At 48.1% G+C, this 26,721-nt stretch overlaps 1 protein-coding gene and 1 long non-coding RNA gene across 2 annotated transcripts in view; one reads left to right on the top strand and one right to left on the bottom strand.

The window, feature by feature from the left end:
• MYO7A (myosin VIIA) overlaps positions 1-26,721 on the bottom strand; it is a 183,785-nt gene that overhangs the window by 99,994 nt on the left and 57,070 nt on the right. Inside the window, exons 3-5 of the mRNA XM_074955335.1 lie at positions 18,140-18,699; positions 10,992-11,105; positions 5,907-6,059 (exon numbers count right to left, since the gene is read on the bottom strand). Of these exons, the coding sequence (XP_074811436.1) occupies positions 5,907-6,059; positions 10,992-11,105; positions 18,140-18,244 (372 nt within the window). The 5' untranslated portion in view covers positions 18,245-18,699. The remainder of the gene's footprint in view (positions 1-5,906; positions 6,060-10,991; positions 11,106-18,139; positions 18,700-26,721) is intronic.
• Positions 16,441-25,829, top strand: LOC141989085 (uncharacterized). Its single transcript, XR_012639912.1, has 3 exons — positions 16,441-16,510; positions 18,605-18,701; positions 25,651-25,829. It is a non-coding gene; the product is annotated as an uncharacterized LOC141989085 (long non-coding RNA).

The following is a 26,721-nucleotide window of genomic DNA, read 5'->3' as shown; positions in this document are numbered from 1 at the left end:
TGTCATGACAAAACACCCCTGCTATTCAGCACAGGTCTTCTCAGCACACACAAGCATGAGCCATGCAGAACAGCGCTTGCATCACCCTTTTCATTTTGTCATAGCTGCTTATTTCCTCCAAACCGGGCTCTTACACATAGCTGGTGATAGCCCTGTCCATCTGGCATCCCATCCGCAGACTCGGTACTTTGCTCTTCTAGGAAAAGGCCACATTTCTGTCATTGCGGCAAAGCACTGCAGCCAAAGGGATAATGGTTTGGGTGCATTCATGGGGCAGCAGAAAAGCAGTGCAAGACAAATGAGAAACACCAGGAATGGTGAACGTAAACGAGCGAGCCAGTGGATGATGTCACAATGCGTTGCGGCAATGGAAGGTGGCTCAATAGTTCTGTGCGTTATACTTACCCTCCCGCCACAGTTAGTCTGAGGGTTAAAAAGGAAGGAAGGAAGGAGAAAAAGGAAAATACGTATTGTATTAGAGCAGGACTACAAAAGCCTTTCGCCAAGTCATGGCGAATCTTTTCCCCAAGCTGAACCGGGAAAGACACAGGTTGTCGGAAGCCTCGTTGCAGGATTCATCCGTGATTCAGCAGCGCCGGGAACCCCCTCAAGCAGCGCAGGCCTGTCACCGACCACACTGAGTACTATCACTTTCAGCTGGTGAGAGCAAATTGTACCTCATGGAACCGCTGCTTGCTGGGTTGGTCTCTACCACCTCGGCTCCATTCACAGGGACATATGCAGCTGCGCAGAACTGCCAGCCACACTTCCCAAAACTCTACTCACTTTTCCTCTGCCAGGGTGATAGATAATGTAAAGGGACGGTTTATTCACCTGTCAAAATTTCTCTCTCTCTCCAACCAAACCTCCTCCCCTCCTCCCCCCACCAAAAGCCCCTCAGTGATGTGCGAACTAAAAGCCAATCTGTTTTGCTCTTCGTTAGTCAAACAGATTTTAAAATCTTTGACCAAAATCTTACAAAGTTGATGCTTAAAGTTAAGCTCCTGAATGCACATGTAGACATATTTAGGTGGTATAGCTGCGTCCGCGTGAGAAGCACCTTGTCGATCAGACAGCACACCGGTGTTCCTGTCCTGGGAGTGCACCAGCAGCGGAGACCTGGCCTAAATATCACCGCAGCCTTTTTGCAGACAATGCGCAAACAGAAACAGGGGCAAAGCTCACTGACTACATTCTTTGCTACAAAGGATTGGCCCAGCTGTACTGCCCAGCTGTCCAAGCCTGTGCTAGTCTCACTTTGCTGTAGAACCGAAGCAGAGTATGGCTAAGGGAATGGGGCAGTATTTCAGCAAGCGCTGGCAAGCTGGGAGTTGTTAAAGAGATTAAAAAGGCATCATTGCGTAGGGGGTAAACTCCTAATGAGAGACAGATACCTGGGGCTGCATTTCACACATCTAATAAAAGGTTAATGCGCTGGCTGGAGGCACAGACACCCAGCATCCACCGCGCACTCAGCACTCAGCCACCAATCTCCTGTGAAAGAGGGGCCCCCTCCCTGCTGCACAGAAACCCACAGGAGGAGATCCGTCCACTCCTGCCTCTAAACCAGCAGCTGTTCACAGTCTTTGTGCCCTAGTCAGAGCTAGGAGAGTGCTCACAGGAGCACCAGCCTCTCCAGGGCCCAGGACAGGGCCATCTAGCTGGGTGATTCAGGCTGCACCCAGGCGTGATAGCCCTGGGCTCCAAGAGGCCTCATGCCCGGCAGCTCTCCTGCTGGGGAGGTGCACATCAGCACAAGACTGGCTTCCTGGCACAGTAGCACCCTCGCGTTACCCTCCTCTGGCTTCCTGCTTCTTGGTTTCCATTTGTTGTCTCTGTCACTTTTCCTCCTCGGACTCACTCTAAAATAGTCTCCCTCTTTGCCTTTCCCGCACACCGAAAACTAGAGACAGGATGTTTCAATGGATTTTCTTCCCACGGGGGCTTCCACTTCCCAGAAAACAACCACAGGATCCCGCCCTGCCTTTTGGGCTGACACCCCCATACATGCCTGGACAAGCCCATGAATTCCACTACCTGAACCTGCCAGGAATGCTGCCGTTCAGCCACAGCCGGCATCCTGACTCCCCCTCCCCCGGACTGTGTCTGCAGCCAGCCTATGAGAAAGGGGCACCCCAGTCTCCTACATCAGCCATCACCGGCAGGGCCTGACTGCAGGGCTGGGGGCCTGGAAGTCCTGATAGCTAATGGTGGGTTAGACACTGAATCCCATGGGGCCTTGGGCCACCATTTCTAGATTTGGGTGCCTAAACCTAGGCTCCTAAATCAATGGCACAAGCATCAGAGGACCTGAATGCTTGTAGCTTCTGTTCATTAAAATCTGAAAATCTGGCCATTTATTCAGATGCCTAAATGTGGGTTCGTAAATGTTGGCTTTAACTTCCCTTGCCTCCGTTTCCTCATCTGTAAACGGGATAATACTAATCACCTGCTTCACAGACTGTGGGAATTAGTCAGTTAAACCTTTGAAGATGGATGTATTACTCTCATTGATGCCTATGAAAGACCCCACACACAGGGAAAGCAGAATATTGGAACCAAGAGGAGAATCTGTCCTCAGTCAATACCACTAAGAAGCAACAGACAGCCTCAAAAACGCTGAGTGAAGACATGACTGCAAAGCAGCTGACCTTTACCTTTACTCAAGACAACTGTTTGTTACATATAAACCAGCTCACCTCACCTAATTCCCAAAAATGCATATTCCAACTTAAGAGGCTATGTTAACCCTTCCCATCGCATCAGCACATTTCTCTCTAATGAAACAAAAATGTGAGGGAATTATCTTCCACTCAAAAGTTATTGGGAGGATATTGCCCCATCCCCACTGTCTTCCGCCTTTCAAAATCTGTACAATGCAATAGCTGGTGAGACACTGCAGACCGATTCCTGCAAAGCTGAAGGTGCGTTGTTCAACATCTGGAACGGTGGGCTATTGCTAAGGTTAATATTTTGTCATGGCTATTTTTAGTAAAAGTCAAGGACAGGTCATGGGCAATAAACGAAAATTCATGGAGGCCCGTGACCTGTCCCTGACTTTTACTAAAAATAACAGGGGAGGAGGGGCTGACCGCTGGGGGGCCTGAAGCCTGAGCCCGCCACGGGGGGAGAGGGGCTCTAGCCCCGCTGCTGCTGCAGGTGACTGACAGCTCCAGCCCCCGCCACTGTGGCAGGGGTGCAGCCGAAGAAGTCACCGGGGTTCCTTAAAGTCACGGAATCAGTGACCTCCATGAGTAAATTGTATCCTTAGTTATTGCTAAACCTATTCTGACTGCCTTGGTTCTTCATAGGTTTCAAGGCCGGAAGGGAGTATTAGGAGGATGTGGTCTGATCTCCTGCATCACACAGGCCAGAAAATTCACCCAGCTCTGGAACCAAACCCAGCATTTATGAAAGATTTGGAAAATGCTGATGTAACATTTTTTCTCATTTTCACATACCCCCAGTTCCATCTGAGGCAAGGAGCGGAGCTGGCAAAATACCAAAAGGAAAGGCTGCTCTTGCCATATTTTTGTCCTACCTGGAAACAGGGTCTGCTAGAAATCTCACAAGTAGAGACAGGCCTGAACCAAACTCAAGCATCTGAACACCCTCAAATTTTTGCAAGATGTGTGTGTGTGTGTGTGTGTGAGAGAGTCTGCGTGTGTGAGACCAAACTCAAGCATCTGAATACCCTCAAACTTTTGCGAGATGTGTGTGTGTGTGCATGTGTGAGACCAAACTCAAGCATCTGAACACCCTCAAACTTTTGTAAGATGTGTGTGTGTGTGCGTGTGTGTGTGCGTGTGAGACCAAACTCAAGCATCTGAACACCCTCAAACTTTTGCGAGGTGTGTGTGTGTGTGTGTGTGTGTGTGTGTGAGAGAGAGAGAGAGAGTATGTGTCAGATCTGGCTCTGCAAACAGGCCCCTACTTCTGTGGCAGAGTGCTCTCTCTAGATGTTAGGAAAGCCTGTTTTGTGAGTTCTCCAGCCGGGCCTTACCGACCTAAGAGGTTTGGATAGTTTTCCTAAGATTCAAACAAGCATCTAGATGACCATAATTGTCCCTTCTGGCCTTAAAATCTACCAGCCTATGAATCACTCATCTTTAAATGAAATCCTTAAATTGTTTAAAAAAAGACCTTAGAGGGTATGTCTACACTGCAATGTAAGCCCAGGTTAGTAGAACTCAAGTTAGCAGACCCTGCGTTAGTTAACCTAGGGCTTAAGTGTCTACACTCATTTGTAACTCCAGGTTAGGAATCGTTGAACCCTGTATCCTCACTGCATTACGCAGGCCCAAATCCAACCACCCATGTCCCAGACTTCCTAGTGTCCTCCCAAAATATGGCCGCGCTAACGCCTTGTTCGTGATGCAGCATGGGAAAACTTGACAGCCCACCAAACTTGACTGTACAGAGGACAAAGAATGTCTGTCTGGGGGATTGTGGGATACTTTTGGTGGATCCCAGAACACAAGTCCAGTGGGGCTGCATCTACACTGCAATGCAATCAGGCTTGAACCCTGGTTTAACTCCAACACTTCATCCCCATAGGATCTTAGCCCGAGCCCTGGGTTAGCATGATTTGTGTGTATACGAAAGGGAGATTAAGCTTGAGCCCTGAGTTTACACTGCAGCATAGGCATGGGTGAGGGCACAAAATGATGTACTTCTGCCATTGAGTTCCTGCAAGCCTTACAATTTAAGAGCTATCCTGAAGTGCCCCGTTCTTATGTGGTCACATTGACTATTTGGCAACATCAAATAGCATGCTTGCATGCACTCCAGGTATGTTTTACTTCAGGCACAAACCTGTGCATCTTATGACCCTGCAAGCCCGCAGCCAGCGATTCCGCAACTCTGATAAAACAAACCAAGACCCTTTGATCTCCGACTCCTTTCCTTTTGGAGTTGTAATGTTATAGCAGAACGACCGTGCAACTCAATTTGCCTCCACATTATGTCCTAAATGAAAACCAGTGCAGCTGCACAAGTGCCACGTAGGGCAGAATCTGGGTTGTGGAAGTGTTAGAACCGGCAATGCAGCGTCAGGAGGAAATGGTTGAGTTTGCAAAGCTAGGGAACTGAGCATACCAGGTATGAGATCATTGAGAGGCAAACCTGCAAATCCACAATGCTGATTTTACAGTCGCTTTGCTGAGTCAAACAGCACTTAAAGGAGCGTTAAGGCGGCGTGTGCATGTCGGGAACTTAAGAGTTCTAAGAAAAATATCGTAGCAATCAAACCGCAGCTGAGAGAAACCAGGAAATTCAGAATGAGTAAGTCTTAAGTGCACACACCAGGTATTGCAAGGTCACTGTGGGAAAACTGCCTTGTCACACTGCAGGTTATTTAATTCCCAGAGCCTGTCACACTGTGGGGATTCTTCAACCACATCCCCTATGCATGGAATCCTCAGTTAGGTCAGCTAAACATGTTGCGATCTTAAAGGGCGCCCAGGCAAATACCTGGGGATGGTTAGTCGTTACATGGGCCATGGGATCTATAAGTTCCACTTGAACAACGAGAAACTCAGTTTAATGCTTCACCCAAAGCACATTGCTCATAACTGCAGAAACTCCCTGCACTCGGGATCCACTCTCAGGTGTAAACCCAGGCTCCTATGTGGGACTTGAATTCGCTAGCCCAGTGGTGAGGGGCGCTCCCCATTTGGTCACATAAAAGGAATTAGATTTTCTTAACATCCAGAAGATATATCCTTTCCCCAATTCAGTAAACCTCCACGTGCAATGGTATCTCATGTCCTGCAGGAACAGCATGTAAACTTTGCAGCAGACATGGCAGAGAATTGGTGCGCATGGGGCTTGGACCAGTTCAGGATAGAAATGAAAATAAACACACAAAGCTGGGGTGAGATGACGTTCTCCGGGTGGACACTCACATAGATAAGGTGCTCTCGGTAACGGATGAGCAGGTTCCTCAGAATCCCAGCTTCATTCAGGTCCCCCAGGCGGATCATGTCCTCCACCCCATGGATAGAGGTCGGGTGCATGGGTTTGATGTGGCTGGCATTGTGAGGGAAAATCCAATGCTCCTGGACAGAAAAAGGGGAAAGAGGTCAAAAGTGAGCCTACCATGATATGCACCGGAGACAGATTCAGAAAGGACAGGATGAAAGGATGTATGCCGTACATGGGCATGACAGCCATTAACTTTAAAGGATCATAGTGAAAAGGAAATGATCTCTCAGATCCCTGCAAGACCAGGATATAGCTGTGTTTTAACATCATCAGTTCACATGTGGGACTCACTGTCCCAAAGCACTATTGAGAGCAAAGGCTTAGCAGGATCAAAGAAAAGAAAAGAAAAGAAAAGAAAAGAAAAGAAAAGAAAAGAAAAGGGAATTAGACTTTTATAGACCTGATTCTCATGGAGTTGCAGACCCCTTCACACTGATCTGGAAGTATAAAGGGGCTTTAAAAGTGGGTGTGCAATTTAAGCCCACTTTAAGCTCCCTTTGCACTGCCAGAGTGGTGTAAAGGGGCTGTAGTGAAGTGAGAATCAGGCCTTACATGAAAAAGAAGAATATCTACAGTATTAGCAAGGATAACAAAATGATAAGGGATACAGAACCTCATGTTTCTGGGTATAAACCAGCCACCAACACTGCTAGTGATGGACGGAGGGGTTTGGCTCATCCTCGTCATATGACGAGATAACTGGCTCTGTGGATGAGGGGAAAGCAGTGGACATGTTGTTCCTTGACTTTAGCAAAGCTTTTGACACGGTCTCCCACAGTATTCTTGCCAGCAAGTTAAAGAAGTATGGGCTGGATGAATGGACCATAAGGTGGATAGAAAGTTGGCTAGATTGTCAGGCTCAATGGGTAGTGATCAATGGCTCCATGTCTAGTTTGCAGCCGGTATCAAGTGGAGTGCCCCAAGGGTCGGACCTCTGGCCGGTTTTGTTCAATATCTTCATAAATGATCTGGAGGATGGTGTGGATTGCACCCTCAGCAAGTTTGCAGATGACACTAAACTGGAGGGAGAGGTAGATACGCTGGAGGGTAGGGATAGGATACAGAGGGACCTAGACAAATTAGAGGATTGGGCCAAAAGAAATCTGATGAGGTTCAACAAGGACAAGTGCAGAGTCCTGCACTTAGGACAGAAGAACCCCATGCACCGCTACAGACTAGGGACCGAATGGCTCGGCAGCAGTTCTGCATTAAAGGACCTAGGGGTTACAGTGGACGAGAAGCTGGATATGCGTCAACAGTGTGCCCTTGTTGCCAAGAAGGCCAATGGCATTTTGGGATGTATACATAGGGGCACTGCCAGCAGATCGAGGGACGTGATCGTTTCCCTCTATTCAACATTGGTGAGGCCTCATCTGGAGTACTGTGTCCAGTTTTGGGCCCCACACTACAAGAAGGATGTGGAAAAATTGGAAAACGTCCAGCGGAGGGCAACAAAAATGATTAGGGGACTGGAACGCATGACTTATGAGGAGAGGCTGAGGGAACTGGGATTGTTAGTCTGCGGAAGAGAAGAATGAGGGGGGATTTGATAGCTGCTTTCAACTACCTGAAAGGGGGTTCCAAAGAGGATGGAGCTAGACTGTTCTCAGTGGTAGCTGATGACAGAACAAGGAGTAATGGTCTCAAGATGCAGTGGGGGAGGTTTAGGTTGGATATTAGGAAAAACTTTTTCACTAGGAGGGTGGTGAAACACTGGAATGCGTTACCTAGGGAGGTGGTGGAATCTCCTTCCTTTGAGGTTTTTAAGGTCCGGCTTGACAAAGGCCTGGCTGGGATGATTTAGTTGGGGATTGGTCCTGCTTTGAGCAGGGGGTTGGACTAGATGACCTCCTGAGGTCCCTTCCAACCCTGATATTCTATGGTTCTATGGTTCTGAAACATCCATTACTGGTCAGTTGTGGAAATGGGTTACTAAACTAGAGGGACCATCGGTCTGACAATTCCTGTGTCCATGAAATGGGGATTTAGATGAATGGGTCAAAGCTCCATTTACCCTTTCCTTGAGTTGCTCTGAGGAGGAGTGCAGAGGCATTTTGATTCCTGGAAACCTATTATTCTTTATTCTCTTTGGAGCAGGGACTATTTCTTAGCCAGCGTTTGTACATAGGGTGACCAGAGAGCAAGTGTGAAAAATCAGGATGTCGGGGGGGCGGAGGGGGAGAGGGAGGATGGTCCCAATAAAACCAGGCCATCTGGACACCCTATTTGTACAGCACTTAGCACAATGGGGCCTGATCTTAGCGGGGGCCTCTAGGCACTGCTGTAATATAAACAATGAGAATAATTACTGCATTCAGCCATTTTTTCTGATCTTGGTAGCCAGATCCACTGGGTTTCACAGGCTGCCCGGTTCATCCCTGACCTGCTCTCGAGGTTTTGGAGCTTCAGGTTTGTACATCACCTTAAGCAAGTTTGTCCTTTCAGGTTTGGCAAATTATTCCTGTGGTTTAATTGGCTCTGGAGCCAAAAACGGGCACTTTAAACGGATCCAGCCGGGAGCTCATGGAGACTTTGCTCAGAGGCTGTGCTGCATGACATGGCCTACAAAGCTGTTCTGTAACTCGGGTTGTCCACGGTCCAATGGCACAAACCCAAACACCCTGCCCTGCCCCAAGGCCCCGCCCCAAGGCCCCGCCCCCGCTCCCTCCATCCCCCTCCCTCCATTGCTCACTCTCCCCCACCCTCACTCACTTTCACCGGGCTGGGGCAGAGGGTTGGGGTGCAGGCTCTGGGCCGGGGCAGAGGGGTTTGGAGAGTCGGAGGGGGCTCCGGGCTGAGCCTGGGGGTTGGGGGTGGAGGAGGGGGTGCGGGCTCTGAGAGGGAGTTTGGGTACAGGAAGGGGCTCAGGACTGGGGCGGGGTGGAGGAGGGGGTGAGGTGTGTGGGCTCCAGCCAGGCAGCGCTTACCTCAGGCAGCTCCCGGAAGCGACCGACACGTCCCGCTGGCTGCTATGTTCAGGGGTGGCCAGGCGGCTCTACTTGCTTCCCCTGCCTGCAGGCACCACCTCCGCAGCTCCCATTGGCCGCGTTTCCCAGCCAATGGGAGCTGCGGAGTTGGCACTCAGGACGGGGCCAGCGCACAGAGACCCCCTGGCCTCCTCCTGCATCTAGGAGCCAGAGGGATGTGCCGGTGGCTTCCGAGAGCTGTGCAGAGCCAGGGCAGGTGGGGAGCCTGCCTTAGCCCCACTGTGCTGTTGACTGGACTTTGACCTATTAAAGGCAATCCGGGAGATTTTAATAGGAGATGGAGGCTGATTCTGGGAGACTCCCAGCCAATCCAGGAGGGTTGACAGCCCTACTGGTAAAAAACCAAGAAACTGGTACAGATGACTGGGGCTGGCTACTGAAGGGCTCGGTGGGAACTCAGGAGCAGGTTAGGGAAGATGTTAGTGGGCATCCTACAGGAGAAGAGGAGTGGCTAGCAGGAGCAGTGGTAACTAAAAGCCCTAATCTAAAGTATTTATATAGGCCCTGTGATAGAGTGCTGGGAAACAGCACCTCATGCAGCCCTCTGGTGATGGCAACCACAAGTAGTTGCTCTGGAGTAGCCCTGATTAGGAAGAGCTGCACCTCATTGGTGGACTGGGATGGGCTGAGGAGAGCCCCAAAAGCTAATTAGCTCATTACCCAAGAGGTAGAGAAGGCACAGGAAGGACATGAGAGAGTGACAGGCTTCTCAGAGAAAGAGACCCTCTGTCTTTCCCTCTCCTTGGCTGGGTGAGCTAAGGACTGTATGTTATGATAAATACAGAGCTGCAAAGTTTTGGACAGGCGGTAGGAAAGAACAGTGTAAATAAACAGCACAAAGCATTTTCTCTGAGTGATTGGTTTGTGGCTAGAAAAGAGACAGGAGCAGGACAAGGCTCTGTCACAGCCCCCCTCCCCCCCCGCCATCACTGTCATGTCTGACCTCACAATCTTGGATGTATTTATCCTCTCAACCCTCCTCCCACTGTGAGGCAGGGCAGTGCATGTGTCAGATACAGCAATTTCCTGCAGTATCCTTGGAAAACCTCATTGTACTAAGTTTAAATCTCTTTGGAGTCCATTGTATTAAATGCAAGGCTTATGTATTATTGTTAAGGCTCCAATTAGGTCACGGGATCCAGAACTTCCATTGACCTCGGTGATATTTTCTGCCCCGGGGCTGGAGCTCCCAGCCGGCCTCTGCACTGCTCCCAGCTCCCAGCCTGGCAGGGGGAATACATCCCTGACAAAATGGGGAGGCGGGTTCAGCTCAGCACTCATTGCTGCAGGGGCTCCAGGGTCCCCCTGCCACTGCAGTGAGAGGGAGCTCCAGGGTCGTGGGGGCTGAGCAGCTCTGGTGGTGGGGGCGTCGCCCACAGCAGCAGGGAGCGCCAGGGGGTTCCCCGCCACCTGCAGCAAGCGGGAGCTCTGGGGTCACCCACAGGAGATGGGCTGCTGCGGGGGTCCCCTCACCTGCCATGGTGGCTGGGAGCTCCGGCACAGAAAGGGTAAGGGACTTGCCAAGGTCATACAGAAACCTATGGCACAGCCAGGAATTGAACCAGGTCTCCCAAGTCCCAGGCTAGCATCCTAATCCCTGGACTATCCCTCCTCTCCAATAAAATAAACTGGAAACAGGAAAAGGCTTAAATAAGCCCCTTTAATTGGGTCTGAAATAGACAAGTTGTTCACTAGCTACTTTGTGTTACTGCACTGTCTTGTTGTGGTCGCCCTTGTCAAAGTTACTCCCCCCGCCCCCTTTCCCTCCTTTTGTTTGTTACACCTCCTCCGTGTATCTTGTCTTCCACCTATGTCCTTGGGGACTGGGACTATCTCATGTTGTGTGGTCCCGATCCAAAGTCTATGGGAGTTCATGGAAAGAATCCTATTGATTTCAATGGGTTTTGGATCATACTGTGCATCTGTACAGCACCCAGTGCTTAATCCTATTTGGGGCCCCTACATCTGACACTAATACAAAGGACACACAATCACAATCCTCTTCTCCTTCATACATACGTTGCCTTCATCGTCCACCACCTGGATCTGCCCAGAGTCACAAAGTTTGACCACAGCTCCGATGGGAACGTCGAATTCCCGACCGGTTTTGAGGTCCATCCATACATAATCCCCCTGAAACGAAACAGAGGATAGGCATGTTCTCAGTGAAGATGAGCAGAAGAACACAGCACTGCAGGGAGGACTGAACATTCCCGGATAGAGTCATTTCTGAATGTTTTACTTCAAAACACGGGTGTGAGTTCAAGCGACCTCCTTTGCAGTCCATACAATACCCAACTCCATAGTGCTTTTCATCTGTAGCTTTTCATCACTTCACAAAAGGAGGGTAAAGTATCATTGTCACCATTTTACAGATGTGGAAACTGAGGCACGGGGGGGAAGTGACTTGCCAGCAGGCCAGTGCAGAGCTGGGAATAAAGCTCAAGTCTCCTGAGTCCCGGTCCAGTGCCCTACCCACTAGGCAACAATGCTACCCCTTCCTCATAGGCGGGTCATAAGGCTAGTGTGAGGCAACTAGGCCCTAGCACTACAATGTATGCTACCTCTCTCATCCAGTTTTGGCAAACTGACCTGCTGCTAATCAGACAGCTACTCATGGGAAACCATTTCACGTGTGTAAAATCTAGTCTGCCCCTTTTTCAATACAATATATTTTAAAACAACATCACAGGCAGAGGGTGGGCATGGGAGGGACATTAAAAGAAAACCAACAAGAGACACACGTTCAGTCTGATTTGAACCCGAAAGCCTCCCACACCAGAATTAAATGTGTTGACAAATGGTCCCATCAGCAGGTCTTGCACATGGAGTACTGCCTAAGCCAGTGCAAAAAGATGAACAGAGGGGTCGGACCAAACCCGGCCTTTCCTCTGTGCAACGGGAAGGTCTGAATCCGCACAGGGGCCCAGGGAAAGGTGCTGAGGGCCCAAATCTTGTGCTGTGCCCGTTCTCACATGACAGTAAGCAGGAGACAGGGGAAAGATTGTTCATTTTGCCGCTGGGCAGTGAATGTCTTTGGCTAGTCCAACGTATAGCTGACACTGAAGAGAACCTGGAATGGAGGGCAGTGCCCGTGTACTGTCTGCAGACAACAGGTTGCTATCTCTGCATGGGCAGCAGTCTGACTGTGGCTTCCAGCTCAGTCTCACCTGCACAGAACAGCTTATTCTCAGCCCAAACAAAAGTGACTCCGATGCAAGCATGACACTGTGACGAGAAAGCAGGCTTTAGACATATCACCCTGCATTCCCTACTGCAGTCAATGGGAATTTTGCCTGAGTAAGGACTGTCGGATCAGGCCACTAATGTGACCCCACATTTCCTACATGGGTTTTAAATTACTCCTCTGCACGAGTTGTTCACCATTGTCCTCAAAGAAGGAGGAACCAACCTTCAATGAAAACATGAAATTCTTTCCTGCCTCTAAACCCGATTCCGGGAGGTGCTGAGCCTCCTCCATTCCACTGCCGGCAAAGGGAGTTAAGGGCACTCTGCACTTTCTGCAGCAATTTCTTTCATAGCCAACTAACAAGGAATATAAAACATTGCTAAACATGCATCACTCTGGTCACCTACTCAATGGGAATGGAGAGGATGATTAACCCTTTGAGGGCCATATGGTCCTCTTGGACTAGATGACCTCTTGAGATACCTTCCAGCCCTACATTTCTTTGATTTAATGAAACCTACATCCAGAAATTGACTTAGGCGATGCACTGTACATCAGTGGTTCCCAACCATGTGAAGGTGGAACCTCCACCTTTTGCAACAGATTGCTAGATGGCTGTCCCCCAGGCCTTGGGTCAATTGCTACCATCTCTCCTTGCTTCTTCTCCTTTCTTCCAGCCCTTTACTCTCTCTCTCTCTCTCTTCCTCTTCATCCCTAGGATCTCGTTTTTTTCTGTTCTATGTATGTTTTTCCTTTCTATTTTTAATGCAATTTTACACTTAAGCTCCCCCAACCCACCAGAAGGCTACAGGCTGTTCAGGCTGGGGGCTGTCCATCTGCGGCTCTAGGCGGAGATGCATGCACTCTTGCTGTTTGCACCTGCTGTCTCGGCCTCCATGGACTGCTACCCTGGGAACTGCTGCGGCATCAGGGAGGGAAGGCAACGTCTTCTATACGCCACCCAATCCACGGCGCGGTAATGCTTTTGAGGTGGGGGTCTCGGGTCACGCAGCTTTCTCCACTCCCAATACTTCTCCACTCTGCACCAACTCTTGCCAACCCCGAGTGTTCCAAAATCATGAGTCAGGCCACAAAAACCATGAGATTTTTTAAAATAATAAATGTTAGACTCATCTTCTTGGCCTTCTGGTTTCTAAGCCCTTGGGGTGAACTTGCTTCACCCTTTTGCTCTGTTCTCCTCAACGATGCAGGCTAGAAGACTGCTCTTTTCTAAACGAACCTGAGGTTCTCAGGTAATCTCTTGCTTCCACCAGCCACGGCCTTCAGAGAAACCACAAATATTCCAGGACTTACAATAAGAAAGTGAGAGTTGGCAACACCGGTACCCCTATTGTGCTAGCTTATTGTATTAGCACACACTCAGGCACTGTACTGTGCTGCCTTTTGCCTAAATACTGACTGTTAAAGTCATCATTCAGGCCAGTAACTTAAGCAAACTCTCGATGTTTTCAGGGAGTTTTTCCTGAGCAAGGTTTGAAAATTCTAGGCCAGCTCTGGCAATGGCAACCCTACTGTTTAGTACAATAGCATGTGTTAGGATATAGATATTGAGGCCTGCCTGTAAAGGCCTATACTTTAAGAATGTAGGTATATGTTTATCATTTAGCTAGTAATAGAGGTATACAAGAAAGAATCTGTGTAAGGGCCTTCTCTCACTGTGACAGTCTGAGGCCCTGTTCTTAGGCCAATGCCTTTGGCTAAGCAGCAGAGGCAGCCATAAGCTGGGAAGCGACCGGTCACATCCTCACATTCCAAACTAGTCAATATGGGGCTGTTAGGAAGGTGATCCGATCTATCACCTCCAGAGAAAGGGAAGAGCCTAGAAGATGTAAAAGGAAATTTAGGTGATAGTTTTCTGTCTGGTAAGAACTCACTTACCAATAGACGCAGCTGGGAAACCTTTATGTCTTTATAGATGTAGTTGTGAAATCCTCACTTCTGTATTGTTTTGTCATTATAGTTCCCACTTTGCTATTGTTTATTTGCATGGTCTCTGTCTGGTTCTGTGATTGTTTCTGTCTGCTGTATAATTAATTTTGCTGGGTGTAAACTAATTAAGGTGGTGGGTTATAATTGGTTAGCTGATCATGTTACAATATGTGAGGTTTGGTTAGGTAAATTTCAGTAAAATGATTGGTTAAGGTATAGCTAAGAATATTACTATATAAATTAGGGGCAAACAGGAAGTAAGCTGGGATTCAAAAATAAGGAAAAATAACTTGGATTTAAGCTTGCTGGAAGTTCACCCCAATAAACATCGAATTGTTTGCACCTTTGGACTTTGGGTATTGTTGCTCTCTGTTCATGCGAGAAGGACCAGGGAAGTGGGAGAGTGAAGGAATAAGCTCTCTAACAGCATGGTACTATCCCTGGATTATACAGCCATATGCAAGTTATAATTAAAATACAGTATCTTGTTATTAAATAGTCAACTACTTTAAACTCTGCTACCCATATCTACCAAGTTTTATGCATCTTCATGTATAGCATTTATGCACATTAATTATTGAGCAAATTTCCTTATTTGCATCTTATTTGCACATAAATGTATATTTCAGCTTTTTTTAAATGTATGTGTGACAGGTTGGACCCCCCTTTTGGGATGCCACCTGATGTGCTGGGGTTTAACTGAGCTTCCCCTGCTCAATCAGTCTGAGTTCCCTCTTACTGCTTTGCTGGATTAGGCTCTCTGGCCTCTTGCAGCACACACACACAGGTAGGGCCACACCCTGCTGCAGACACAGACTGGAGTCAGCTCTGTGAGAGAGGGCTCCCCCAGCACTCACGTGCACACCACTTTTAGGGGTACAAACCCAAAGGTTTTATGAAATTCACCACCTCCTTCAATGTGGAGGGAGATATGCACAACTTCTTGTCCCCCCCCCCCACAAGTTAGAAATTTCATAAACTGGGTTATATTATAAACAAGAAATAAGTTTATTAACTACAAAAGCCAAATTTTAAGTGAATATAAGAGATAACAGAACAAAGCAGATTACTGACCAAATAAAGCAAAATATGCAAGCTAAGCTCAATATACTTAAGAAACAGGTTACAAAAATGTAAATTCTCACCCTAAATGTTATTTTAGGCAGGTTACAAAGTTTCTGTGGTTCAGAGTTCCAGTATATTCCTTTTCAGACTGGACCCCTGTCTCAGTCTGGACTCCCCCTTGCCTTCCCTTCAGGTGGCTTTAACAGTCTTTCTTCTTGGGCAGACAGGCCATGGAGAGGAGGAGTCCCATTTGCCTTCCTCCCCAACCTTAAATAGGATTTACATAAGGTTGGAATCCTTTGTTTCCTAAACTTGATCCCCCTTCTCTTCCAGTGGAAAGTTACAAAAAGTCCCAGGTAATGTTTAGTATCAGGTGACAAGACCACCTGACCTAGTGGTGTCACAGTTATGTCCCCGGACACCTCCCAGGAGGGAGAGGGATTAGTATCTTCCTGGTTTTATTGTTCCTTCCTGATGGTTCATCAAATTTTATGGCCTGTCGTCTGGTGGGTGTCTTCCCAATACACACCCAGTTGTAATTGTTACATAGTCCATATTTCTAACTTTAGATACAAAAATGATACATGCATACAAATTGGATAATCACATTCAGTAAATTATAATCTTTCCAATGATACCTTACAAGACCCATCTTCCATAAAGTATATCTCAGTTATGTCATATGCATACCATAAGCATATTTTCCTAAAGAATATGGAGTGAAACGTTACAGTATGGATTTAGAGTTTGTGAAAGGCTTCATCCAAGATTGATAGAACTGGTGATGAAGCCCTGGGCAAGTTTCCCTACACACACTGCCCTGTCAGCATGCCACACTCTTGATCTGGGATAGGGACTTCCTCAGCAGGGGGAGCCAGAGCCTGGGGATTGTTGAAAGCTTCCCCCACTCTTCCCCTCCCCTCCCGACTTTTCACATTTACTGTCTGGTCACCCTAATTTGGCTCCTCATATTCTTGCTTTGCCTTTTCTATTAGCAGAGCCCCTTCCCCTAGGGCTCTATGCCGCTCTGGCACCAGCAGGGGGACTAGAGAGAGCAGAGACAGAGCTGGCTGCCTACAGAGGAGGCCCCACATTGCCTCTAGTGGCTGAGACATGCTGCTACAACTCCTGCTCTCAAACCAGCTCTATGCGTGAGGCTCAACTGAGCTGTGCGAAAGTGTGACAGAGCCCCCAAATGCAGGAGTGTCTTAGCACTGACGACATTGCCTAATACATAAACAGCTCCTTCCAGTCTTGTATGTTACACTGCAGGGCCACCAACTGGATTGTTACTAAAGACAATTTCGTACGTTCAGCCTCTTTGTTACACATGGTGAGTAACACTGCAAATGAGTGGATGTAGCCACTCAGATGCAGTTGGCTTCGATGAACGTTGGCTCTGATTCCCTGTAACTCTTTGAAAAGTTAGAGTCAGATTCTCAGCTGGTGTCAATCAGTAAAGCGGTATTGAATTAATAATAATAACAACAATATTTGTTTACTGTTGCAACGTGCTTTGAGATCCTCTAATGAAAGGGGTTATATGAATCAGTAAACCAATTGATGTCTATGAAGGCATTCCAGTTTATATCAACTTAGGCTCTGGCTGTTACTGTTTAAAAAAATAATCTTAATATTTGGCTCAAAATGTCTTCAGAAGTACCTGATAAATAAGGAAAATAATTATATGCTTAGAGAATCAAAAATAGATACCTTATCTTTAGAACCAATTGAAAAAAACATATGGGTAAAGTAAGTGACATATTGTTCAATTATATATCAGCTTAAATTGTATACTTTAGCACTTATACTTTAGCTTCTTTAAGTGGAGGATCTCAAAGCATTTTACAATAGTTGACAGTATTATCCTCATTTTATAGTTGGTCGAACCACAGTGGACAGAACCCAGGTCTCCTATTCTAAGCCCCTAATTGCCAGAGAATACTCAAAAGTACAATAAAAATTACATTATACCCCCCAAAGAAAATATTTTATACCTGCTTTCTGGGGGTCAGTACTAAGCAGCCGAGTTTCGTGGCCCATTATGTCACCAGACACCAGAGATAAATACATAGCCCAATATCATGAAGTATAGTTTTATACTTCTCTTCTATTGTATGCTACTGTACTACAACAAATAAATAAATGATTTGACTAGCTAACATACTGGATATTAATTTTTTCAAAATGCCCTGTAAGTACAAATTAAAATTACATTTGTTAACACTGGCCAAAAAGGCAATTGTGATGGCCTGGAGTAACTCAGCTAGACCCACCATATGCCTATTTCCTTTTTCTGCTTGAAAAGGGCTTGATGCAAAGTCCACAGAAATCACTAGGAGTCTTTGTACTGACTTCAGTGGGCTTTGGATCAGGTTCAATGGAAACAAAAACATCTGCCCAGGACATTTCATGGTGATTGGCGCTGGGCCATTAAACACCTCAATTAAACTGGTCAATAATCCTCATGAAATGCCCTGCATCTTGGTAGTTTGGGGTTAATTCAAGATATAGGGCGCAGCACCACAGAACCAAGAACACTTTCAGTCATTTCATAAATAGCCATATCTGAACCAACCAGTAGTAGCCACTATGCTATGCACATTCCAAACCCTCCCGACCCTGCCCCCAGGAGCTCACAATCTCAGGACAGAGGCGAGGGGAGGGGGAACAGGCAATTTATATACAAGTCAACTCGATTCACTGTAATCAGCACAGTAGAAGTGTTGTTGTTTTTTTTTAAGAGGGGCATAAATGTGGCCAGAGTAGGGGCTTTACAAATGAGCTCAGGGATGTTGTACCATTCACGGGAAGGGGCAGGGGGCACAAAGAAGGAGGTGCAGATGTAATTGTGTGAGAAGCTGGCACAAGCACTACAGAGGATCAAACTGTAATGTGATATAGATTTCAAAGGAGTCTGAAAGCCATTGTCAGCATTTAGAGCCAGGGGCCCTTATCTTACCGATAAAAGAGTCCGGGGTTTCAAGGCTTGGCTGACATTCCGGAGCAGCGTCCATTTGCCCTGGTCCTTCTCTTCAGCATCCACCGTGCTGGGGCATTGCTGCATGTTGATGGCTTTTGCCTCTTTAGCATTCTAGAGAGACTACTGCACTTCCCTGGTTCCTACACGTACTCCACTAGCTGGCAAGGAATCTTCAAAGATATCAGCTGGTTTGCTTTATGCCTCCTGTTGCAGAACAATGATCATAAGCACTCACTTCTGCGGCAAGGAACTGTTTGTCGTGGGTCACAGTGTGGTTCTTGGAAAAGATTTTCTCCTAACAGGAGAGTTTCCAAAGAAGAGCTTAAGGAAAGCTTTAGCTTTTCTCATGGCTCACCACTGGAATATGCTAGAACTATCCCGAATTACTTTGCATTGTGGGAATCTATATACTGAGCAGACAACAGTGTGTTTCTCCACTTACAGTCCTCCCAGCGTCTCCAGTAATGGGTGATCTTCGGTAGGAGATGTAAAGGAAGCTGCAACCAGCAATTCGGACTTCAGGCCTCCTGAAAATGTCACTGTAAGATTCAAGGCAAAACTCTTTATTTCACCGTGACTTCTTTCCTTTCCCTTCCTTTCTCAGTGAAATAACTTGTCAGCAGCTTGATGTCTGTCAGGTCTGAGTCGCTGAATACTCTTGGATACTTATTAATCCACAAGTGTAGTCGTCCCCATGTAACACATGGCTTTTAATTAACCTAATACCTTGCAACACCAAATTAACCAAAGCGCAGTGGGAACCCAAAACCAAAGGCCATCTGGATTTTCTTTAAACTGATCACCCACAGTAGTTCCATAGCAACTGGATTTTAAATAATTGAGTGGAAGGTGTTCTGAGATGCATTACTTGCATAGCTTCATGGGATAACTCAGGCTAAACTATAGATTGAAATTACCTGCAAGTGTGAATAACAACATCAACATAATTACAGTATGCTTTGCTTTTCTAGGGCCCAATCCTGCAATCCTTGCCCATGGGAGTAGTCCAGAGAACTGCTCTCATAAGGACTATTTGTATGAGTAAGGGTTGCAGGTTTGGACCCCAATCACACTGCTCATCTAGGACCCCAACTCACTGCGTAAACATGAAATATGACTGCCTGGAAGTCCCTAGGACCAGAGTCAGCGGAGAGCATTGTATTCCAGCTCCATCTTCATCAGCTCCTGCTACACACCCTAGAACACCTCCCCCACACCTCCAGGTGACCAGTTCAGGATTCCCCCCAACCTGGGAAATCATCAGTTGTCCGTTTAAGGCAACGTAAGGTCATTTTGCACCACTAAGGCTTGTCTAGACAAACAGTGAGTGCGTGGCAAGCTGGAGTGTACGTCTACAGTGCACTAGCCTGCCACATGCTGCATCCGCGTGGGCCCTGCTGCTGTGCACACTTCCACCTCCTCTGCTTTGAAATGGGAGCAGGTCAGTGCTCACTAGGAAACTTTGAGTGAGTGGTAGCAGGGTCCACATGGACAGTCAGTGTGTGGCAGGCCAGTGCGCTGTAGATTGACACCCCAGCATGCCGCACACTAACTGTTTGTTTAAAGCAGCACTAAGTGACTCTAGCTAGGAGTAGGATCTGATCCCAATCCCTGCCCTGGGGAGATCAGAATCTAATTAGACAGTGAGAGTACAGACCACACCTGTAATACAGTGTACAAAGACCCACGCACAGGAACAAAACCCTACGTCCTTACTCAGTGATTATCCTTCCTTAGTCAAAGCTTCCACTGACATTATGATTCCACCAACTTCCCATTCGGCCTGTGGGGCAGAGGAGATTTACCCCATCTAACACCTGTCATTGGAGCATATCAAGGCAAGTTATGGTCATTAACAAATCACCACTCACACCACTCCTGTCAAGTAGGTGCTCTTAAATCTATTTTACAGAAGAATAAATGGAGGCAGGGAGAAGAAACATGATTTGTCCAAGATCACACAGACAGAGTCAGTGGCAAAGTCAGGAATAGACCCCAGCAGTCTTGAACCCAGTCCCTTTGATCTAATCACTAGACCATTCTGTCTCTCCCTTTGGATGAATGTGTAATGGACACAGAAATGTCACCCCTCTCTGCATCTTTCCCAATCACCTTCTAACTTGGTCCACTGCAGTTTATGGACTTTTCTTTTCTTATCTGTGCTGTGTTGCAGCTTCTCACTTAAATATAATCTCTACACTTAGCAACGGCAGAATTTTTCAGAGCAATAACCCCAGGGAATAAGAGGAACCTTTGCTGTGTAGCTGAAAGGCTGAGGAGCTGCTCCTCTCCCCTTCTATGCATGTTTGCACTCTTTGTCCTTCTGGGGGAAGAGGACTAGCCTGGACTTCTTTGGAGATCATCACACATCTCAATCAGCCAGAGGCGCTTGTATCTGGGTCATAGGACACACTTCTTTCCCTTAGCAGCAGCCTGAGTGCACTGCCTCTGTGACAATTCCATCCAACTAGCCTGGAAATTAAGCCCCTATCTCCGGCCTCAAGGTATAGAGCAATACCATGCAGCCACCGGACGGACCTATACTGCTCTTCCTAACGGAACGTCCTATGTGTAGAGTGGGTAATACAGGAATAGACCTAGGGGAATAAGGGAACAAAAGGAATGGAGTCAGTCAGCCAGTCAGCATCGCCACCCGTTTTATATTACAGCTCATTGTGGTAACACGAGACCACTGACCCAAAATAGATGTGTGTGCTGGAGGGCCATTAACACTGCAGATATTATTTATTATCTGCATTTCAGTAGCATCTAGAGGCCCCCGGTGTGGTAGGTGCTGCACATATACATACTGCATCCACACCGCAAGAGACAGTATCAGCCCTGAAGAAATGACCCCCTAAATCAGTGGCGGGCAACCTGCGGGCCTCATGCAGCCCGTCAGGGTAATCTGCTGGCGGGCCACGAGACCGTTTGTTTACACTGGCCATGCGCAGGCCCGGCTGCCAGCAGCTCCCAGTGGCCGCGGTTTGCTGTTCCCAGCCAATGGGAGCTGCGGGCGGCCATGCCTGCGGACGGTCAGTGTAAACAAACTGTCTTGCGGCCCGCCAGCAGATTACCCTGACGGGCCGTGGGTTGCCCACCACTGCTCTAAAGAGAGTATTACTGCCCCTGTTTCACAGGGAGGAAACAGACGCGAAGTGAGTAAGGGTACATCTACACTGCAAAGAAAGACCTGCAGCAGTGAGTCTCAGAACCTGGGTCACCAAATAACAGAAGCCCAGGCTCTGAACCCCACAAGGTGGGACGGTTTCAGAGCCCAGGCTCAAGCCCAAATGTCTATATTGCTGTTTTTAGCCACGTGGTGCAAGCCCAGGGCTCCGAGACCTGCTGCCACGTGTTGGTTTTTGTTCTGTTCCTTTTGCAGCGTAGATGTACCCTAAGCAGCTTGTCTATAGGGGATCTATTTCAAAGCCAGGAATTGAACCTTTGTCTCCTGAGTCCCAGGCCAGTGCCTTAACCACAAGACCATCTCTGCTCTCTTCCCTGTGTCTCAAAATTACAGCAAAACCTGTACTCAATAATTCCATTCCTAGCCCCTGGAGAAGTACACAGTGCATTCAAGAGCCCTCACAAAACTTTCTTGCCTACTCTGGGGTGGAGGGTATGGCCATCGCTATGGTAAACAGCCCAAGATCGATGTGTTTTGTGCATGGGACCAATGCAGGCGTGCGTGGGTGGAATCCTCTCCCCCGAGCCAAGTCATGGAGCAGTCACTACGGCAGACTGTAGTAGTGACCACAGCCCCTACAGAGGTTTTGCACAGTAGTTCACCAATCTATTTGCAATATGCCCACCCTGTTCCCAGTTCACCCTTCCCCCCATCCGCCCCACATCTTGCTTATGCACTGCAGCACAGCCAGCCTCTTTGGCTTGCAGGTTACAGGGTGTCCCTACTATGTAGCCTTTTCATGGCCTCCTCCCACCCCTGCAGTAGAACCATGGTAGGGCTGCTGCTTTAATCGGGCCTCCAGCGTTCTAATAAGGGGTGGTGAGGGAGGAGGGCGGGCCTGGCACTCAGTCCAGGCGTCAGGCACATTCAATGGGGGTCCATCTGCCACTGCACCAAGACCATACAGACAAGTGAGCAAATGCCTTTGGTGTTAACGTGTGTGTGTGTGTGTGTGTGTGTGTGTCAGTGTCACACTCACCCTAGGGAGAGGGCCTAGTTCCAGATTTAATTTTGGTGTGTAGGCCAGGGTATAAACTCAGAGCCATATACTCCCCAGGGTGCAGAGTGCAGGCCCACCGAGCTCGATAGGTCTCTGCAGAGATCAGGGGCAGCATACGGCCCGCATGCAACTATTAAAAGGTCAGATTTACAAAGGCAACTAGAGATGTAGACTGGCACCCAGTGAGATTCAGAAAAGTGCCTACGCAGATTAAGTACCGAATTCCCAGTGTAATTCTCCCAGTGGGAGTTAGGTGCCTAACCTGCGTTCTGTAAACGCCACGAGGTGCCTATCTGCATCTCCAGCTGCCCACGCACCTCTGTAATCTGAACCTAAATGTTTAGCTGTTGTTTATTATTTGTTCCAGGCCTTACTGCTGCAGTCAACGGTAAGAACATCTGTCCCCTTTAGGCCATTGCTCTTCCTGCCCTTTATTTCTCTTCCTTCCCCATCCTCCTTTCTCTGTTTCTCTTCCTGCTCTGTCCTTTTCTCTGCATTTCCTTCCTTGCAGCAACTCCCAGAGGGCTGCGCTCCCAGCCCCTTCCCCAGTCCATCCACTAGAATGATCAGTGTTGACACTGACATGCCATTTAAAATTAATACTCCAATCAGACTAATGGCGAGGCAGGGTTGTTCACCACTCTGAGTCATTGTCTCAGGCTGCCTGCAGACTCAGGTAGGTGTCACTGCATCAGTTACAGTTGGTTTGTGTCTGGAAGGTTCTCACCATGCAGGCTAGATTTCTGATACTCCTGGTGAAGAACATAACATTCCTGAAAATCTTCTTTATAGCATTATAACAATTGGGGGGTGGATGCAAATGTTTTACATGCATCCTCTTGGCTTCAGCCCAGCAACAGGATTGGAGGTTTATGTTGAAAGCTACAATTTAAATCTTTAGTTCTGGATGTGCAATCCATGCAATGCACTTTCAGAACTTGCTGCCATCTGAAGACACCAGCCACTTTAGGTGCTGCTGTCAACACGTAATCACACATTGGTATAAATTCACTGGGGCATATACAATCCACGCATGTAGGCCACGGACACAATTACTATCTAAGGGCTGGTCTACACTACAAAACAGCTTAATTAAGTCGCTCAGGGGTCTGAAAAATTTCACACCCTGTGTGATGTCATTAAGTCGAGCTAGGCCCTAGTGTAGACACTGCTAGGTCGATGGAAGAATTCTTCTGTCAAACTAACGACCACCTCTCAGAGGGGTGGATCTACTACAGCAATGGAAGAAGGCCTTTCACCACTGTAGGAAATATCTCCCCTACAGCAATGCAGCTGCAGCCCTGCAGTGTTTCTAGCGTAGACATACCCTACGTCACACACATGGCTAGAAAGCTAGAACTCTGGTCCTTCATGTCCCAAACCAAAGATCTTTACTGCCTGCCTGAAAGCAGAACTTTTTTCGTTGATCGTGGTAGCACGTTCCTCATGTGCCCTATGGGCCACGCACTACAGGGCAACATGACACACAGACAGATCAAGCACATGGCAATGCTACTCACAGAGCAGATTGCTATTCAAACACCTGCTTACACACAGGTGCAGCATCACTCACCCCTTAGACCGCTGGAGAGACATAAAATACATATATCATTGAACTTACATCACCGCTACTAAATGCTGCTACGGTCCAATTCTCCTCATTTACACTAGTATATCTCCACTGACTTTAACAGAGTTACTCCTGATTTACCCCAAGAGAAAAATCAGGACCGTGTATCGCTATTCTATACGCCCATCTTTAGCTGCACGACTGCTATTAGTCCATGGGAAGTAAGGGGGGGGGGGAAGCCTTGAGTTTTGACTGGACAAGATGGCACCCTCTGCCAAGGAATTGCACACTAATAATCAATGGAGACCCCAACAGAGAGTTGACACCAAAAGAATTCTGCTGGTCCCATTTCATGAATAAATGAGATTTTCTTCTTGACTTCTGATGGCATATCAGACACCAGCTGTAAGCCAAGGTACTGGGCTACAGGCAAATGCTGCCAGAAACAAAGGGATCGCAGTGAAGGGACCTTTAAATAATTCAGTAATCAATGCACTGTTAGTTCATCCTGTAACTCTGATACCTGAGCAACTGCTGAAACGGGAAAGCAAAAAGTCATGCACAAGCCTAGAGATTTCCCTCTTGGCAAAAAGGTACAGTCACTACTGTGGGGAACCAAAATAATGATCAGGATCCCTCCCAGATGGAGCAGAGTTTGGGGGCTAATTCAGCCTCCCTTAAGCAGGTTCAACTCCCATTCAGCTCGGAATTAGGTCTCAGGTCTATTCACAGGAGCTTATTGTTGACTGCTTTGGATTTTGGGACTCAGTGGCTGACTTTGTATGCTAGGAGTACAGAAGTATGCTGCGACTGATCTGTTAATTCGCCCACAACTCCTATTTGGTGGAGAGCAGAATTACTGAACGACTGAATCCTGGAAAGCCCCTTGTCTTTATAAGCAGATTAAGCAGGTTTCACAGTGGCATCTCCAACCAAGGCAACCATGATGCCCAAGTATGTTCATTAAGTCCAGCACAAAAGGTAGATGGAGCCGGGCTCGATGGTTAGGGCTGATCAGGGCAAAGGTGGGACAGGAAATTAGGAGATGAAACTAGTTAGCCACAGCCCTGAATGAAAGTGGAGACAGAACCAGGGAAACATCACGTTTAGGGGGGTAGCGGGGTATGACAATACAACATGCACATCAGAGAAACCTGGGAGCTGTATCATGACTATGAGAGATAAAGACAGGAGGAAACCAACAAGGAGGAACAATAATGGTTAGTGATCACTGACACACTGGAAAGCCACCGCCCAAGGACTAGACATCATGCAGCCTGGGCAGTGGCTGAGCCATGCATTCCAAGGGAGATCCTGGGGTGTTTCCTAACCAATGCAGGGATAGGGGACTGATTTGATTCCCGCTCAGTCTCTGTGTGTGGGGTAGAGAAGCAGCAGAATGAAACACCAGAGAAGGCAGCAAGAAAGCCAAGATAGCCAGAGATACACTTGTTGCTTGACCCTGAGAAAAGCTGAGAGAGAGAGAGATCTTTGGGTAAAGTACTGCATAAAAAGAGACTTGCAACTGTAAGCAAAGAAACTGGCTCCGGCTGTTTGATTCCTACTGTGTTCTTTGTTCTATAAATAAACAGACTGCATTAAAGAAATACTTGACTCCATCATCCATTTGTCCTCCAAACAGAAACAACCCACAAGACACCAAATTTTGACCAACCGCTTAGGTCAAAAAGGGATAACATTCGGTTTAATCTGATTTTCTCTCTCTGTAGGCCATTTGAATCTCATTGTTCTGAGGTGAAGTCCGACAACTTTGTGACCCTTTCTGAGATCTGGAGAAAACTGTACCAACCCTGAAGCATTTAGTTGGGATATCTCCCTACGATGTGCCACCACACAGACGATGGCTATGGTTTATGGCAGAGAAGGCAGATTGAAGAAGTGCATCTTGCACTTGGAAGGGAAGGTGATGACATTAAGGTTGCCAACCCTCCCGGTTTCGTCAGGAGTCTCCCAGAATCAGGCTCCATCTCCTGGAGGCTACTGAAGCCAAACCAGGAGATTTTAGGCCACTGAAAGTCCAGCAGCACAGTGGGGCTAAGGCAGGCTCCTTGCCTGCCCTGGCTCTGTGCCGCTCCCAGAAGAGGCTGGCACGTCCCTGCAGCCTCTGGAGGGGGAACAGAGGGTCTCCACGCACTGCCCCTGCCCTGAGCACCGACTCCGCAGCTCCCATTGGCCAGGAACTGTGGCCAATGGGAGCTGCAGGGGTGGTGCCCCCCCACCCCTTCCTGGGGCCGCAGGTACTTGCCAGCCTTTTCCAGGAGTGGCATGGGGCCACGGCAGGGAGGGAGCCTGCCTTGGCCCTGCTGTGCCGCCAACTGGGAGCCACCTGAGGTAAGCACCGCCTGGCAGGAGCCCGCACCCCTCACTCCCTCCCGCACCCCAATCCCCTGGCCCAGTCCTGAGCCTCCTCCCACACCCAAACTCCCTCCCAGAACATGCACCCCGCACCTCCTCCTGTACCCCAACTCCCTGCCCCAGCCCAGAGCCCCCTCCTGCACCCAAATACCCTCCTGGAGCCCACACCCCCTCCTGCTTCCCAACCCCCTGCCCCAGCCTGGAACTCCCTCCTGCACCCGAACTCCCTCCCGGAGCTTGCACCCTATACCCCTTCCTGCACCCCAACCCCCTGTCCCCAGTTCAGCCCAGAGCCCCCTCCCACATTCTGAACCCCTCTGCCCCAGCCCAGAGGCTGCCCCACTCCCACACCCCAACCCCCGCCTGGTGAAAGTGAGTGAGGGTGGGGGAAAGCGAACGACAGAGGGAGGGGGGATGGAGTGAGT

The sequence above is a fragment of the Natator depressus genome, chromosome 1, assembly GCF_965152275.1.
Source record: "Natator depressus isolate rNatDep1 chromosome 1, rNatDep2.hap1, whole genome shotgun sequence".
NCBI classification, from domain to species: Eukaryota; Metazoa; Chordata; order Testudines; family Cheloniidae; genus Natator; species Natator depressus.
Note: the sequence above shows the minus strand (reverse complement) of the source record. Positions and strands in the feature narration are given on the sequence as shown.